At 40.0% G+C, this 18087-nt stretch overlaps 1 protein-coding gene across 6 annotated transcripts in view; it reads right to left on the minus strand.

Moving 5' to 3' along the window:
- Positions 1–18087, minus strand: part of rapgef2b (Rap guanine nucleotide exchange factor 2b) — a 534998-nt gene that overhangs the window by 90270 nt on the left and 426641 nt on the right. For all 6 annotated transcript variants that reach the window (XM_078540424.1, XM_078540432.1, XM_078540414.1 and 3 more), the window contains one exon: positions 6208–6365. In XM_078540424.1, coding sequence (XP_078396550.1) covers positions 6208–6365 — 158 coding nt within the window. The remainder of the gene's footprint in view (positions 1–6207; positions 6366–18087) is intronic.

Here is an 18087-nt window from a genome sequence, read left to right on the forward strand (position 1 = left end):
AAATGGAGAAATAGTACTGGGGTGCCATGTGACAAGTAGCTGCATAGTTTGATGTCAGATTCAGCAATCCTACTTGGTAAACAATGGTAACAATAATTGCATCAAATAATTTAGTATCAGCCTGAAGTTTGATATTACAATTTCAGAAATGTAGAAGAGGCTGCGCATTTAATTACATGAATTACCTTGACTTACGTTGAATTATGGACACTCAAAATAGATTTGGTTGCTAAACATAGATCACTGGACTTGAGCATTGATATTGGGGCATTTATTTTTTAAAGCAATAATTTTGTTCTTACAATTATTGATGGGAGAACTAAATTTCAAATATCTACATATATGTGAAACCTCAGAAAATGAGCATTTGCCAAGCAATCTCCATAAAACCAGCCAAAACCTTGCCATTATAGATGAAATTGAAAGCAATGTTCATCATGGAGCTGATGAAGGTTTTTATTAACTACCAGCCCCAATGCTACAAAAGTCCAGACATTTACAGTTCAACAAAAAGCCAAGCTATTTTACCCCTTTTGTCTTCCCTTCTTCCCAACTTTACTCCCCGAAGAAAACTTTCTTTTAACTGATTCAGAGAAATAAGGTACAAAGGCTAAACACACAATTCCAAAAACCACTGCAGGCGAAATGAAAAACTGCATTGTTTAGACCAGAACAATATTAATGCACATATATGACACAATACTATAAGAACTTGCAGAAGGCAGAATAGGAAATAAATATTTAGGTTTATGCTTTATACTGAAAACATAACTTAGTCTTCACTCTTTGTAACTAAGTAAATCAACTAAAAATAAATTTGCTCACTGCATTATTTGTCCCCATAGATAATTCAAACCAGTGGGGTGTCTACTTCATTCTATCCTAAGCAAGATCTGTGAATGAGCTCTTACTCATGAATAAAATAACCTTGAGCATTCCAATGTTTCCGACTTTATATTCACACATGAAAAAATCTTTTTCTTATTCAGTGCAGAAGGTGGATTATTAAAATGTGACAGTTACTTCAGCGTTAATTGTCTCTCCACTGACTTTCATCTTTTAGGTTCCCCAAATAAGTAATATTTATGGTGCTCAGTGACTTATTACTTACAGAGCCAATGCAAAATAGCACTCCATTATTGGAGGTAAAATATAAAAGAGCATAAGAGAATTATTTTCAAAATTGATTGTTGGCTGTTCCTGTCACTTCAGTTTGTTACAGCTGGCTAATAAATCTGATGTCACTATCACACAGTACCTGAATACACATCATATTATCAAATAAGTGAGCAGCAGTTTCACACTTTAGGGTGTGAAATCTCTGTTGCCAATACTGCAAGCACAAATCAGAATTTCAGTAAAATTTTAGGACAAATTCCAAAGCTTATGTTATCACCTTTTTGAATCCCCTTTTTCTTAAATTCTATTTCTTGGATCAAAATAGTTTGAAATAGAGGTTATCAACTATCAATCTATTAAGTTATTTGGCTGGTCATAATCTAAATGCCAAGAATAATCCCACACAATTGGTTGCCTCTATTCATCATTAAATGAGTTATGCTGTACAAACTCAAAGGGAAATACTGCAGATGCAGTCCAGTAATTCTGGTTAGTCTACACTGCACTCCCTCTAAGAATGATATATCCTTCCTGAGGTGCAGTGCCCACAAATGCTCACAGTATTTCAGGTATGGGCTAACCAGGGCTTTGCATGGCTGAAGAATGACTTCTACACCCTTATATTCTATTCTTCCAGATACAAATGCCAGCTTTACACTAGCTTTTTTATTTTCTGTACCCAATCATGAAATTTTAACGATCTATATATCTGTATCCCCACTTCACTTTAGACCTCCAATGTTTCTAGCTTTACACCATTTAGAAAGTACCCTGTTGTATAGTTTTTAGGTCCCCACATTCGTCCACATAGAAATCCATTTGCCACAGTTTTGCCCACTCACTTCATCTATCAATAACTCCCTGTAATTTTGTGTTTCCATTTACATTGCTTACAATGCCATATATCTTCATATGTGGCTTCCGACCCCATCATGTAAATCATAAATATATATGGTGACTACCAGTAATTAAGACAACAGAGATCCTTGTAGAACATTATTAATCACATTCTGTCAATTACAGTACAGTTCTGAACCAGGTCAATAATTTGCCTTCCATTTCCTGGGATTCAACTTTAGCTGAGAGTCAGTCTCTTAGAGTCTTTATCAAATGTCTTCGATAAGTCCATATAAAAAACATCAATCGGCATTCTCCTCTCCGACTTGAGTGACCTCTTCAAAAAAAATCTCAATCGGGTTCGTCAGGCATGAACTATGTTGCCTCCCTCTGATTAGCTGAAAATCTTTAAAGTGTTCAGTCACCCTATCCTTAATTATAGACTCTAGTAATTTTCCAACTGCAGACATTCAGCTAACTGGTCTGCAATTCTCTGGTTTCCCTTTCTCACCTTTCTTAAAATAGTGGTGTGACACATGCAATTTTTCAACCTAAAAGAACAGTTCACGAATCAAAAGAAATTCAGTATAGTTAGGGCATCTGCAATGTTCTTGCCTAATTCCTTTAAAACCCTGGGATGGAAACTATCTGGTCCTGGGTTTTTTCACACTTTGGTCCCATTATTTTCTTCAAACTGTCATTTTGTTGATTTTACTTTTGGTGAGTCACTGTCCCATATCCAATATCAATTTCTTTGGGAAGTCTGGCAGTTTTCAAGGGGCCCACATTGATCCTGACCACCTTGTGAAGCGTGAAGTAATTCATTTTAGTAGGAAGAATGAGGAAAGGCAATACAAAATAAGGATACAATTCTAAAGGGTGTGCAGGAGCATAAGGACAAGGGGATATATGTGCAAAACTCATTGAACATTGCAGAGCAGGCTGAGAAAGCAACTAATAAGGCATACTGGATTCTGGGCTTTATAAATAGATAAGTTGAAGAAACAAGGAAGCTATGATGCAATGTTTATAAAACATTGGTTCGGTCATATCTGGAGTATTGTATCCAAGGAATTAAAGAGGGTACTGAAAAGGTTACAAAATGGTTACAATAAGGGACTTTAGGTATGAGGACAGATTGGAGAAGCTGGGGTTGCTCACCTTAAAAAGGAAGGTGAGAGGAAGTCTGATAGACGTGTGTACAAAATCATGAGGGGGCTGGACAGGACAATAGGGAGAAACTGTTCCCATTAGTGCAAGGGTTGAGAACCGGTGGACATGGGTTTAAGGCGATTAGCAAAAGAACCAGAGGTGACATGAGGAACAACATTTTTATGCAGCAAATGGTTAGGATCTGGAATGAAAACAAAAAGCTAAAAGCTACTGCGGATGCTGGAAATCCAAAACAAAAACAGAATTACCTGGAAAAACTCAGCAGGTCTGGCAGCATCGGTGGAGAAGAAATCAGTTAACGTTTCGAGTCCTCATGACCCTTCGGCAGACAGAACGTTTCTGCCAAAGGGTCATGAGGACCGAAACGTTAACTGATTTCTTCTCCACCGATGCTGCCAGACCTGCTGAGTTTTTCCAAGTAATTCTGTTTTTGTTTAGGATCTGGAATGCACTGCCTGAGGGCATGGTGGAGGCAGATTCAATTGCGACTTTCAAAAGTGAATTGGATAATTACCTGAATAGAAAAAATGTACACGGTTAGGGGGAAAAGGCAAGGAGACTGAGACTAGCTGAGTTGCTCTCGCAGACCCAGCATGGGCACAATGCAGGCCTCCTCCTGTGTTGTAACAATTCTATGATTCTTTTCCTAATATAATACAACAACAAATATTTGTATAGCACATTTAACAAGGCACTTCAAGGAAGCATTATAAAACAAAATATGACAGCGAGCCACATAAGGTGATATTGGGTTAGATCTCCAAAAACTTGATGGAAGTGGTAGGTTTTAAGTGCCTTAAAGGAGGAAAGTGAGATAGAAAGGAGAAGAGATGGAGGGAGGGAGAGATGGAGGGAGGGAGTTCCAGTGTTTGGGGCTTAGGCAACTGAAAACATGGCTTCAATTATGAAGCTTTTAAAACTGGCAATGCTCAAGAGGCCAGAATTAGAGGGGTGCATATATCACAGAGGTGGGGTTGGAGAGGATTACAGAGAGAGGGAGGGGCAGGGCCATGGGGGCATTTCAAAACATTTAAGATCAAGATGTTGATATTGACCAGGAGCCAATGTAGGTCAATGAACACAGGGGTCAGGTTTACAGGCCTTGGTGCAAGTTAAGACTTGAGCAGCAGAATTTTGGATGACTTTGAGTTTATGGAGTTTCGAATGTGGGGGACCCAAGGATGTGTTGGAATAGTCAAATCTAGAGGTAATAAAGGCATGAATGAGGGCTTCAGCAGCAGACGAGCTGAGGCCGGGCAAAGTTGGGCGAATGTTAGGGAGTTAGGAATAGGTGTTCTTAGGGACGATGCGAATATTAGGTCGGAAGTTCACCGCAGGGTCAAATCACAGAATCACACAGTGCAGAAGAGGCCCTTCGGCCCATCGAGTCTGCACCGACACGTGAGAACCACCTGATCTACCTACCTAATCCCATTTACCAGCACTTGGACCATAGCCTTGGACGTTATGATGTGCCAAGTGCTCATCCAGGTACTTTTTAAAGGATGTGAGGCAACCCGCCTCCACCACCCTCCCAGGCAGCGCATTCCAGACCGTCACCACCCTCTGGGTAAAAAAGTTTATCCTCACATCCTCCCATAACCTCCTGCCCCTCACCTTGAACTTGTGCCCCCTCGTGACTGACCCTTCAACTAAGGGGAACAGCTGCTCCCTATCCATCCTGTCCATGCCCCTCATAATCTTGTACACTTTGATCAGGTCGCCCCTCAGTCTTCTCTGCTCCAACGAAAACAACCCAAGTCTATCCAACCTCTCTTCAATAACTTAAATGTTTCATCCCAGGCAACATCATGGTGAATCTCCTCTGCACCCCTTTCAGTGTAATCACATCCTTCCTATAATGTGGCGACCAGAATTGCACACAGTACTCCAGCTGTGGCCTCACCAAGGTTCTATACAACTCCAACATGACCTCCCTACTTTTGTAATCTATGCCTCGATTGATAAAGGCAAGTGTCCCGTATGCCTTTTTCACCACCCCACTAACATGCCCCTCCGCCTTCAGAGATCTAGGGATACACACACCAAGGTCCCTATGTTCCTCAGAACTTCCTAGTGTCATGCCGTTCATTGAATACTTCTTTGTCAAACTACTCCTTCCAAAATGTATCACTTTACACTTTTCAGGGTTAAATTCCATTTGTCACTTATCTGCCCATTTGACCATCCCGTCTATATCTTCCTGTAGCCCAAGACACTCAACCTCATTGTTAACCACCCGGCCAATCTTTGTGTTATCCCCAAACTCACTAATCTTACCCCCCATATAGTCATCTCTGTCATTTATATAAATGACAAATAATAGGTGACCCAGCGCAGATCCCACTGGACACTGGCTTCCAGTCACTAAAGCATCCTTCTGTCATCACCCTCTGTCTCCTACAGCTAAGCCAATTTTGAATCCACCTTATTAAATTACCCTGTATCCCATGTGCATTTGCCTTTTTACACCAAGGTTGTAAAAATTCTATTGATTTTGATACCTCATGCAACATTAATATTTCCTTTTTGTAGCTCTTGCCATCTGTTTTATCACCCGTTGCTGTTCTTTGTATCTTTCCCATTTCCAGGATCTAATTTGCTTGCATTTTTAGATGCTATTTCTTTTAGTTTTATGTTGTCTCTCACCTGTTTTGTTGGCAATGGCTGTTTTGTTTAGCATGTATGTCTCTTGCCATTTAAGGGTGCAAACTGGTTCTGTATCATATTACATTTTTTTCTGAACACCTCCCACTGATCTTCTGTCATTTTACTCATTAACAGTCTTTCCCAGTTTACTGTGGAAAGTCTGAGTCACCACATTCAAGTCAGTCATACCTAAATCTAGAATTTTAGAAGCTGTCTCACATTTCTCCCTTTCAAATACAACAGTGAACTCGACTGTATTAATATTGATAATTACTGATTCAAAATAACTATTTCTGTGTACCACAAAGAATAAACATAGTAAGAATGAGATTTCTTTCCCCTCATAAAAATATTAGAGAACACATATGGAACAGTTATCCAACGGATACAACAAACAGTAATCTCATTTTGGAATAAATGAACACTCACCTGGTGTGGTGTTAAAATCAAGAATGCGATGATGAGATTGCAACAGGTCTGGATTACTGGATGATAAGGTGCCACTTACAGGCAATGTAGGTGCAATATATCTGGACTGCTTCAATCCTACTATGCTGTCATCTTGGGACTGACCAATACCAATATCACTAAGAAGCAAAAGAGACACTAGTAAATAGTGGATCAATATTGCTAATCTTAAATCACAAACCTGCTTTACGAAGAACTTACTGCGTAGTATCTACAGCACAGGAATTCACCATTTGGGCTAGCAGGTCTATGCAATCACAAACTGCAGTTAAATAACATCTTTAACGTTGTAAAATATTCCAATATAATAACTAGAGCATTATAAAGCAAATACAAAGCCACATAAGGAGATATTTGAGTGGATGACCAAAAGCTTGGTTAAGAGATCGATTTTAAGGAGCATCTTAAATGAGTAATGAGTAGAAAGGCAGAGAGGCTTAAGAAGGGAATTCCAGAGCTTGGGACCGAGACAACTGAAGGCATGGCCACCCATATTGAAGTGATTAAAACTGGGAATGTTCAAGAGTCCAGAGTCGGAAGGTTGTGAGGCCGGAGGAAATTACAAAGATAGGGAGGAACTAGGCCTTGGAGGGATCTGAAAACAAGGATGTAGATATTAAAATTGAGGTGCTGCTTAACTGGATGTCAATGTAGGTCAGTGAGCACAGGTGTGATGGGTGAATGAGACTTGATATAAGTTAGGACACAGGCAATAGTTTTGAATGACCTCAAGTTTAGGAAAGGTAGAATGACCAGGAATGGGTTGGAATAGTCATATTTTGAGGTAACAAAGGCATAGATGCGGGTTTCATAAGATGATGTCCTGAGGCAAGGTGGAGTAGGCTGATGTCATGGAGCTGGAAATAGATGGACGTAGTGATGGTGCTGATATGTAATTGAAAGCTCATCTTGGGGTCAAATAAGACACCAAGATTGTGAACAGGATCCTGGCTTTTATGCTCCACATGAGCTTCTTCTTATTTGATCTCACCCATCAATATTTCCTTCAATTCCTTTCTTCCTCATGTTCTTTCCCTTTAAAAGCATCTATGCTATTTGCTTAACTACTCCGTGTGACAGCAAATTCCACATTCTAACCACTTTCTAAGTAACAATGTTTCTCTTAACATCATTATTTAGCTTATTAACAATCATATATTTATAACCCCTAGTTATGGACTGCTCACAAGCTGAAACATGTTCTCTACATCTGTCCTACAAATATCTTCATAATTTTGAAGACGTCCATCAATTCACCTTTCAACCGTGTCTTTTCTGGAGCTTGTCCAGTATTTCCTGTTTCAGTGTCTATCTATTTTTTGTAAATGGAGGCCAGAACAGAGCACAGTACCCTAACTGAGATCTGACCACGGTTTTACAGAAGTTTAATATAACATCTCTGCTTTTGAATCCAGTTCCTCTAGAAATGAAGCCCATTACTTTGTACAAGCTTTTTTATGGCAGACATATATGATTCTACTTCTTTTGAACTTACAGAACTTTAGATTCATACTTGCAAAGTCATTACTAGCATTACATTCATTACTTTTTCCTACACTGATACATCCACAGTATCTGTAGCCAGAAGCACATAAGAACATAAGAAATGAGAGCAGGAGTAGACCATGCGCCCAGTTGACCTTGCTCTGCCACTCAATATGATCATGGTTGATATTCAGCCTCAACTTCACTTGCCTGCCCACTCCCCGCATCTCTCAATTCCCTGCCAGACTAAAAATTTGTCTATCTCAGCCTTGAAAATAGTCAACGATGAAGCAGTCACACCCCACTGGGGTAGAGAAAGTTGTGGATCTCAACACTTTATCTAATTTCTCTCACTTTGTGTCCAGAGTTAAGTTGTATTATTATTTTTAATTCCTAAGTCAATGCTAATAGATTTATATAGTTTTCCCAGAAAAAGTGGCAACTAGCTTCAGTGCTCCTAGACTACCAGAATGCAAAACAATCAGCCAGACTTTCCACTGTGTGGACATCAGGTAAGAACAATGATATACTGGCTTATAAACTACCAGGCACACACTCCAGGGTGACACAAGAATAGTCAATATGAGGATCGGTGGCACCTTTAAAGAAGGGAATGGAGGAGAAAATTGAGAAAATAAAAAGGCAAAACATATAGGCAAGCCTTGAAATTCTATTTAATTCATGTAAAAATATTGTTATTCATTTTGGACATGGAAGAAAATACTAGTTAGAAATATTTTCCAATGCAAATCGATGTAGATTTTCAAAGAAAACAGATTAAAAATAAACACCTCAGTTCTGAAATTTAACACAAATTTCTGCAACTATTTCATTAAATTATGAATATATTAAAAACTTTGAAAATATTAGGGGCCATAAAGATTGCTCAGAAGTGAATAATTTAGGTCCAATAAATATAAAAATACAATAGATTTATGGAGTTTTACAATGGATTTAACTCTTAGGTCCTCAAAACTAAACAAGCCAAAAATGATTAATGGAAAATTCAAGTTTTCACTTTTAACTCAAATTCCCTTTTTAAAATCAACACATTAGTCAGAACAGCTCATCCATGAAAAAGAAACACCACTAAATATTAACACATGAACAGTTAGCACCATTAGTATAAGGTCCATTTAACATATGTCATTAAATCAATACAGCCACAAATCTTCACACTGAAAACATACACTAATAGGCTGAAGTACTGTAGACATAAAAGGTGGGATGGCATGTACAGAAAAAACTCCCTGCTTTCTTACAAGTGAAGTGAACAGTTACTTCAACACGGTGGTTGAATTCTTACCCAAATAGTCCCGTAAACAAAGATTTGCAGAGTAAATGGAAGAGAAATAAATAAGTGGCCAATAGAAAGCCAAGGCATTTTGTGATTAACACACATTTAGAAAGAAAAACACAAAACAGACAAATGATAACATTTTCAACATCGGTACAAAGAAATACAAAATATCTAGAATGCACATACATTCCAAGAATGAAATCAGCTTTTGGAAAGAACTACATTAATCATTACACTAAATATGCTCACAAACCAGAAACATTCACCATCATCATTACCATAAGAACTTTATTTTTAAAATTGGTATGAAGCAATTCATACAAAATGCATTTTTATAATCATATAAATCAATAAACAGGCTTTAAATTGGTGCTGGGGATTAGTAGTGCCAGGTCCAGGCAGAATATTGACAGAAGAGACCCCAAAAACAAAATTAAGCACCTTAAGTGCGGTATTTACAGACAAAATACTAAGGGTTTCAAAATGCCTTTTAACATAACCCACCCCAAGGAATTAATTGCCTGATTTAGTCCTTAATTAATGGCCCGTTAAGAAAGCCATGAAACACATGGTTTGAAATATTCAATTTCTGAGAATGTGATTAACTCAGTAGGTCACATCAATTTTTTGAAAAAAAATTTGAAGAAAAATAAAGTTCAGACTTTACATTGGCAGCAGTTATGTTGTGCAACAATAATTAAAGAGCAATTTTTTTTTTAGGGTTACCAATCACACACACATGGCTTTGTGCTGGAAGCACTTTACTGCACTTCTTTCATAAGGATGATAGCATTGCCAAAGGTGTAGCAATGTGCTAGCTTTTTGGAAAAGTTACTGGACTGAGATACTGAAGCTCTGATGACATCTATTGGAGTGGAAAGGAAGATGGGGAAAACTGAGGAAAGGAAAACGTATATTAAAAAGATTTTTAAACAAAATTTGTGACTGATAATGTTCATTTGTTTATCTGAATTCCCCGTACTTCAGTTAACGCCAAATTAAAAAAAAAAATTTTAAAGGAAGTAGAATTCAAGCTTTACAATGAAATTAACCAGCAAGTGGAAACCCTGCACCTTGATGGCATATTGCTCGTTGGTTATTTAAAATGATGCAAATTAAAATGAAACAAATTTAAAACACACCTATTTGGTTAAGGTGATATTACAATAAACATTTTGGAATAAAAACTATCAAATGTAAGGTAATTTAATGGTAGGAACACCGTAAATCCCAGCCTTTCCATTTCCCTATTGTTCAGAGGTTTTAAACTACAAATTTATCTTCACCTTATCCTTATTTCTTGGTTTACCTAATCTTCACTACTATTGTGATAGAGCCTTGCAGTGTCTCGACACTTCATGTAGAGTCCATAATGAAAGAAATTGAAGAAAATTTCCACTGCTGTCTGAAACTCTGAAAACAACTCTGAAAGGCAAGAAACTTAAAACATAGGAAATACCATTCACACAATTTAGTGAAGATCTATAAAGTAAGTCCATGGTTCCTGCTAGTGATGCTAAGTTTAGGCTCCACCAAAAACGCTTGGCTGAAGACCGCTTTATAGTCTTTGTTTAAAATTCTTCAGTTCAAGGTGAGGTGAGGTGAGAGTGACTGACTCTGACATCAAGACAGCAGTGGCGCATGTCACTAAGAGGCCCGAGTAAACTGAAGTTCATGGAGTTCAGGGGAAAAACTCTCCACTGGCTGGAGTGCGCTGAGCACAAATGAAGATGGCCGTGTTTATTGGAGGCCAATCACATCTCAAAGTCAAGAGATCATGGCAGGGGTTCCTCAGGGCAACATGCTCAGCCCAACTATCTTCAATTATTTCATCAATGACCTTCTCTCCAATATAAGGTCTGAAGTGGAGACGTGTACTGTGTGTTTCATTTGCAAATCCTCCGAAAATAAAGTAGTCTATGCCCATACACAGAAAGACCTGGGCGTCATCCAAGCTTGGGCTTTGAAGTGGCAAGCAGTAGTTCCACCACACAACTAACAGACAATGATCATCTCCATGAGACAGGATAACCAATCTCTCCATGCCATACAACGCTATCGCCAAGTCCCACACAAACAACATCCTGGGCGGGGGGGGGTCATCACTGACCAGAAATTCAATTGCATAAGTATCAAAAATTCTATATCTACTAGAACAGGATCTTGGGTGTATTCTGTGGTGGTTGGCTTACTTCCCGACTCCCCAAAGCCGGTCCGACAACATCAGCAAATATTTATAAAGCATTTTTAACATAAAAGGACACACCAATGGGCTTCACAGGAGCATTATAAATCAAAATATGACATTAAGCCACATAAGGAGATGTCAGATCAGATGACCAAAAGTTTGATCAAGAAGGTAGATTTTAAGGAGTGCCTTAAAGGAGGAAAGCGAGGTAGAGTCCCGAGAGGGAAAAAGACTTTAGGGCCTCGGCAGCTGAAAGCACAGCCGCCAATGGTGGAGCAATTAAAATCAGAGACATTCAAGAGGCCATAATTAAATGAGTGCAAACAGCCGAGGGTTTTGGGGCTGGAGGGAGTATAGAGATGAAGAAGTACAAGGCTATGTAGGAATTTGAAACCAAGGGTAAGAATTTTAAAATCAAGTAATTGCTTGTCTGGGAGCCAATGCAGGTCAGTGAGCACAGCGGTGATAGGTGAAAGTTTGGATTTGGTGTAAGTAAAGACACTTCCAGCAGAGTTTTGGATGACTTCAAGTTTATGGAATGTAGAATGTGGGGGAGCAGCCAAGAGTGTGTTAGAATAATTTAGTCTAAAGGTAACAAAGGCATGAATCAGCTGCAGATGAACAGAGACAAGGGCAAAGTAAGGTAAGGTTGCAGAGATGAAAATAGGCGGCCTTAAAGATGATGTGGTTGTGAGACCAAATCAGGGTCAAATGTAACACCAAGGCTGTGAAAAATCTGGTTTAGATTCAAGCAGTTGCCAGGGAGAAGGATGCAGTCAGTGGCTAGGTAGTAGAATGTGGGGAGGGGTGAGCGGTGAAGACAATGGCTTTAGCTTTCCTAATATTTAATTGGAGTAAACTTCAGTTCATTCAGTACTGGGTGTCAGGTGAGCAGTATGATAATTTAGCAGATGTGGAGGAGTCAAGTGAGAAGGTTGTGAGAAGAGCTGGTGTCGTCTGCATATGTGCGGAAACTTAATGCTGTGCTTTTGGATGATGTTGCCGAGAGGCAGCTGCATATCTAAAATAGATGTGGATCAAGGGTAGATCTTTGGGGGGCATCTGAGGTAATGGTGTAGGAGCAGGAAGAGAAGTCACAAGTGATACCCTGACTATGATTAGACAGGTAAGAAAAGAACCAGGTGAGAGCAGTCCCAAGCTGGATGACAATGGAGAAGAGTCAGAGAAGGATGATATGGGTCAACTGTGTCAAAAGTTGCAGACAGGTCAAAAAAGATGAGGGGAAGTTTACTTTTGTCACAGTCACATAGAATGTCATTTGTGACTTTGATAAGAGCTATTTCAGTACTTTGGCAGGGAGGGATTCAAATGTGGAGTTTCAGGAAAGTTGGGCATGGATTTGGAAGGCAACTACACATTCACAAACTTGTAAAAGGAACGGGAGGTTGAAGATGGACAGTAGTTTGCAAGGACAGTGAGGTCAAAGGTTATCTTTTTGAGGAGATGGGTGATACAGCAGACTTAAAGTGGAAAGGGACAACACCTACAGAGAGAGAACTGTTGAAAAGATCAGCTAATATGGGGTCCACGAAGGGAAGTTGGGGGATCATCAGTTCAGTGGAAATAGGGTCAAGGGAACAGGAGGACGGTCTCATGGATAAGATGAGCTCAGAGAGGGCAAGATAGCAGAGAAACTAAAGAAAGATACTAGTTCAGGATTGGGCAGGAGAACTTTACAGGAATAAAAGCAAAACACTGCGGATGCTGAAGATCTGAAATAAAAACAAAGTGCTGGAAAAACTCAGGAGGTCTTCCAGAATCTTTGGAGAGAGAAACAGGGTTAACGTCTCGAGTCCAACATGAGTCCTCCTTGGAACTTTAGAGGCAGTTTGGCTCGGTGGGCTTGTGGAAGGGGGTGACATGACAGAGGCAGCTGATTATATGGTCTCAATCTTAGTGACAAAGAAGTCCATGAGTTACTTGCACACTGTTGGGAGGGGAGGGTGGAGGAGACAGGGGGGAGGGGTTTAAGAAGAGTATGTCCACCACTTACAAAGCACAATTCTGGATTGTGATTGAATACTCTTCACTTGTCTAGATGAGTACAGCTCCAATAACACTCATGGGAATTCAACATCATTTAGGAAAAATAAATCTGTTTGATCAGACTGCCATCAGCAGCTTAAATATTCATGCCCTTTACCATTGGTATAACAAGACTGCAGTGTGTACTATCTACATGGTGCATTATCACAACTCGCAAAGGTTTCTTCGTCACCACTTCCCAAGCTTGCAACCGCCAGCGTCTAGAAGAACAAGGTCAATAATGCGCATGATAACACAATGATCTCCAAGTTCTCCTTGAAGTCACACACCATCCCAACTTAGGACATATATCGTCATTCCTTAATCCCTACCCATCAGCGTTGTGCAAGTCCCTTTGCCATCTAAACAGCAGCAATTCAAGAAGGCCCTGAGTCTTCTTGGGTAACCAGGAAAAGCTAATAAAATGCTTCCCTTGTCAACAATACCCATATCCCAAGAATAAAAAAATCTATTTCCTTTCCTTTATTTCATCCATCCTTTCACCTGATGAATGGTATGAAGCTAACACTCGGCTAGGAATTATCGATGTCTTCTACCACCAAGTAGTGCATGAAAATACTCAAAGTTTGAATTTCTTATTCTCCCTCTGTCATAAAAACAAATGCATTTTTTTTAGGGTTCTGACAATGGCACAGATCTTCCAATGGAATTGGTGATGAGCTTTCAGTCATTCGAGGCTGCTGCAGATCAGGATCCAGAAGAAGTCCCACCGCGTGCACGTGTGCCGTACTTAACAAGAAATTACAAATTTGCAACAGGCAGAGGTTCACTGCCTGAACTCCTCTGTGGATGACTCTGAACTGACCCTGCCGTTGTAGACTTGGGCTGGATGTCCTGAACTTGCCCAGAAATTTACTCCATGATACTTATGCCTGCCAATCACTTTGGGCACCTGACTTAACGTTGACCCACCATATTGTCCACCAGATTGGGAGGTGTGCCATCTGCTGGTTGAATGTAAAATTCTGCCCTTGAACTCAAGTCCTACTTTAAAAGCTGGAATGCATTCAAAATTCCACAAATAAACAATTTGACCTCGAAGCTGCTAATTTCAGCAGTTTGAAACTGAAAACATAAAAGCAATCAAGGTGTTCAAAAAAATGTAAATTGTTACTTAGCTTACTAGGCTACATTTACAATACTGTAAAACATACTTTACCATTTATTTCATTTTAAGTATATGTAAAATGAATTTCAAGACTTTTTCACATTTATTTACACTAAATTAAAGGTTATACAAACTAAAATGCAATTAAAAGTCTTTGAAAGGTTAAAAATATTTTATTTAAAAACTTAAGAACTTTAAAAATCTCACCGTAACACTGTAGGCTGCTAGACCTCAAGGAGCATTCCTTGTTCTGCTGACATCAAAGGGGCTGTGGCCTTGGCGCATCTGAGCCTCGCCACTACTCCTCATGGTTGCCTTTGCAGATGTCTATGTCCTGCAGACAGGACAGGAAGCTCCCAAAGGTCCAATGCAAAAATGTAAGGACGGAGTTTTTACTGTGGTCAGCGGTGAGCACCTTGGCCTCGTCGCTGACCAGAAGAACTGGGCCAGTGAGTGAAAATTTTACTTAGCTCCCACGGCAATTTATAGCCTGCTTGACTGATCATATGATTCAGTCCAAATTATTGCTCACCATCAAGCCAATAATGCAACAAATAAAATAAGTAAGCAAAATGAGATAGTTGCAAAAAGCTAACTCATGTACTATTTCTTGGAACAGCAGAGGAGTTATCCCTGACATCCTGGCAATACTTATTCCTTAATCGATATCACAAAAACAAATTAGCTGGTCATTGTTATTGATATTGCTATTTGTAGGAGCTTATTGTGTGCAAATTGGCTGCTGTGTTTTCTACATTATTATAGTAACATTGTCAAAAAGTGCTTCATTGGCTGCAAAGCACCGTGAGATATCCGGTGATTGTGAAAAGTGTAATATAATGCAAGTATTTTTCTGATACAGAGGTAAGGGGACAAATCATTGTGCTTCTGAAGCTAGTCTCCTGAATATAGTTGGCTGCTTATATAATAATCACATTAATTAAGACTTGGCAGTAGCACCAAGAAAAGGTAATACTTTAATACATAACTCTAATTAAGAGGAAGAACAGGTCACCGAGCAATTAGTAGGTTACTCTCCTGTGAACATATTCACATAAATTCCCTTACGATACAATGGATCATAGATTCTTTTTTCTTAAGTACCATTTGGTTATACTTAATTCCAGGGTGAACAAAAACGAGAGTATTTATTCAGAGTATTCACAGTGCGTAGGTAGCTGCTGAAAGCAATTCTTCATATGGGTGGAGGAGAACATGAGTGAATAAACTGTCTTTCACACAATCAGAATTTTTCTTATATTCGTTCATGGGATGTGGGCGTCGCTGGCTAGGCCAGCATTTATTGCCCATCCCTAATTGCCGTTGTTCAGAGGGCATTTTAAGAGTCAACCACATTGCTGTGGGTCTGGAGGTACGGACTGCAGATTTCCTTCCCTAAAGGACATTAGTGAACCAGTGGGTTTTTACAACAATCAACAATGATTTCATGGCCATCATCAGACTTTTAACTCCAGATTTTTACATAATTCAAATTTCACCATCTGCCGTGGTGGGATTTGAACCTGGGTCCCCAGAGCATTACCCTGGGTCTCTGGAATACCAGTCCAGTGACAATACCATTATTCCACTATCTCCCAAGAGGGCCAAATGTCCATGGGGTAATACTTAGGAAAATCTGATCATCGTATCATAAGGTTTAGCCTAATAATGCAGAAGAGCAAGGAACAATCTAAAGTTTAAAGGCTAAACTGGAAAAGGCCTAATTTTAAAGCGATAAGAAGAGATCTAGCCAGAGTAAATTAGAACCAAAGACTGACAGGAAAAGCTGTAATAAAACTATGGGAGATCTTTCAGGAAGCGATGCTTCAGGTATAGACTCAGTACATTCCAACAAGTACAAAAGATAGAGGAATCAAAGCCAGAGCTCCTTGGATGATGAGGGAGATAGAGAATATGATGGAACAAAAAAAAAGGGTGTATGATGCATGCCAGGTAAATTCTTCAAGCGAGAACTAGGTCAAATATAATAGATTGATGGGGCAAATGAAGAGGATTGCAGGGCTACAATCTGATTCGAAGATTGTGAGGTCTTTAGCTCTATCTATTACATGCTGCTCCTGCAGTTTATTAAGCATTTAGTCCTGTTTTGTAGCTCTACCAGGTTGGCACCTCATTTTTACATATGCCTGGTGCTGCTCCTGGCATGCTCTCCGACACTCTTCACTGAACTGGGTTGGTCCCCTAGCTTGATGGTTATCGGGGAGTGAAGGATATGCCAGGCCATGAGGTTATAGAATATTGGTCGAAAATAGTTAAGTTGCCATTGATGGCCCACAGTGCCTCATGAACACACAGTTTTGAGCAATTGATTCTATTTAGCACAATGGTAATGCCACACAACATGATGGGGGGGTGTCCTCCTTGTGAAGGCAGACCAGGTCTCCAAAGGACTGTGTGGCGGTCATTTCTACCAATACTGTAAAAGGTAGAATAACCAACACGAGGTCAAGCAGTGCTCCTTCCTCATGTTGTTTCCCTTACCTTCTGCCACAGGCTTAGTCGAGCAACTACATCCTTCCGGACTCAGCAAGCTTGGTCAGTAGTGATATAATCAAGTCACACTTGGTGGTGGATACTGAAGCCCCCCCAACTAGAGTACACTCTGTTCTCTCGCTATGCTCAGTGCTTCTTCCAATGATCAACATGGAGGAGTACCGATTCCTCAGCTGAAGGATGGCAGTAGGTAGTAATCAGAGGAGATTTCCTTGCCCATGTTTTACATGATGCCATGGGATTTCATGGGGAATGGAGTCAATGTTGAGAACTCCCAGGGCAACTCACTCCTGAATGCATATCACTATGCCACCTCTGCCTTTAGTTGGTCTGTCCTGCCAAAGGTAAAGGCCATACCCATAGATGGGCATGGTAACACAAAGTATTAAAAAGAATGTAGTCACAAGGATGGTGGGAAGGCTGGGGCCAGAAAGCAGACAATAGGGCGAAATGGATGTTTTTTGGATTGACAGGATACTGTTATGTACTTCAAGTGAGAAAAGGCCATCAGGCCCTCTTGCATTTTTGCTGGTCTCCTCTAGTGCATATACCTCTTCTCCCCCACCTCCAGGGAGAGCCGAAAAAAATATGCTGCCTACAGGAATCCTCTGTCAAAAGTTGCTCCCCAAATCTCAAAAGGTTATTGGCAAGCCCTAGTAGGCTCCAAATCGATTAGTCATTACATAGAATATCATTAACTTCAGTCACAATCATGTAATTTTCCAAGAATGCACTTAACATCTAGAAAGACTGCGAGGAGTCAGTCCTGACCAACACCTTTGAAATCTTGTTCCACAGGTTGATCATCTTTTGAGAAGAGTAAACCTTCCAAACATTCAATTGAACTTAGTATACTGATGTCCCGAAGAATCTGTGCCGGTACCTTTTGCGTTCTCTACTTGTGCAAACAATTCAGATCCAGGGCTGGATTTTATGTGGAGATGGTGGCCCCACCCCAGCTTAAAAGTTGGGGGTGAGCCTGCATCCGCTTGGTGGGTTGCTCCGAGGATAATTTTATGGCAGTTAATTGGCTTGAGATGGGATTTCTACCCCTAAATGGAAGAAAGCCCCACTTCCCAGAGCTGTCAGCCAAAAGTGCTACCGCGGTGGCCATTGCTTCGACGTCAGGCAGTTCACCACAGTGAAGAACCACGGAGACAGATTCAGAGGTGAGTAGGG

This window comes from Cetorhinus maximus, chromosome 1 (genome assembly GCF_964194155.1).
Source record: "Cetorhinus maximus chromosome 1, sCetMax3.hap1.1, whole genome shotgun sequence".
NCBI lineage: Eukaryota > Metazoa > Chordata > Chondrichthyes > Lamniformes > Cetorhinidae > Cetorhinus > Cetorhinus maximus.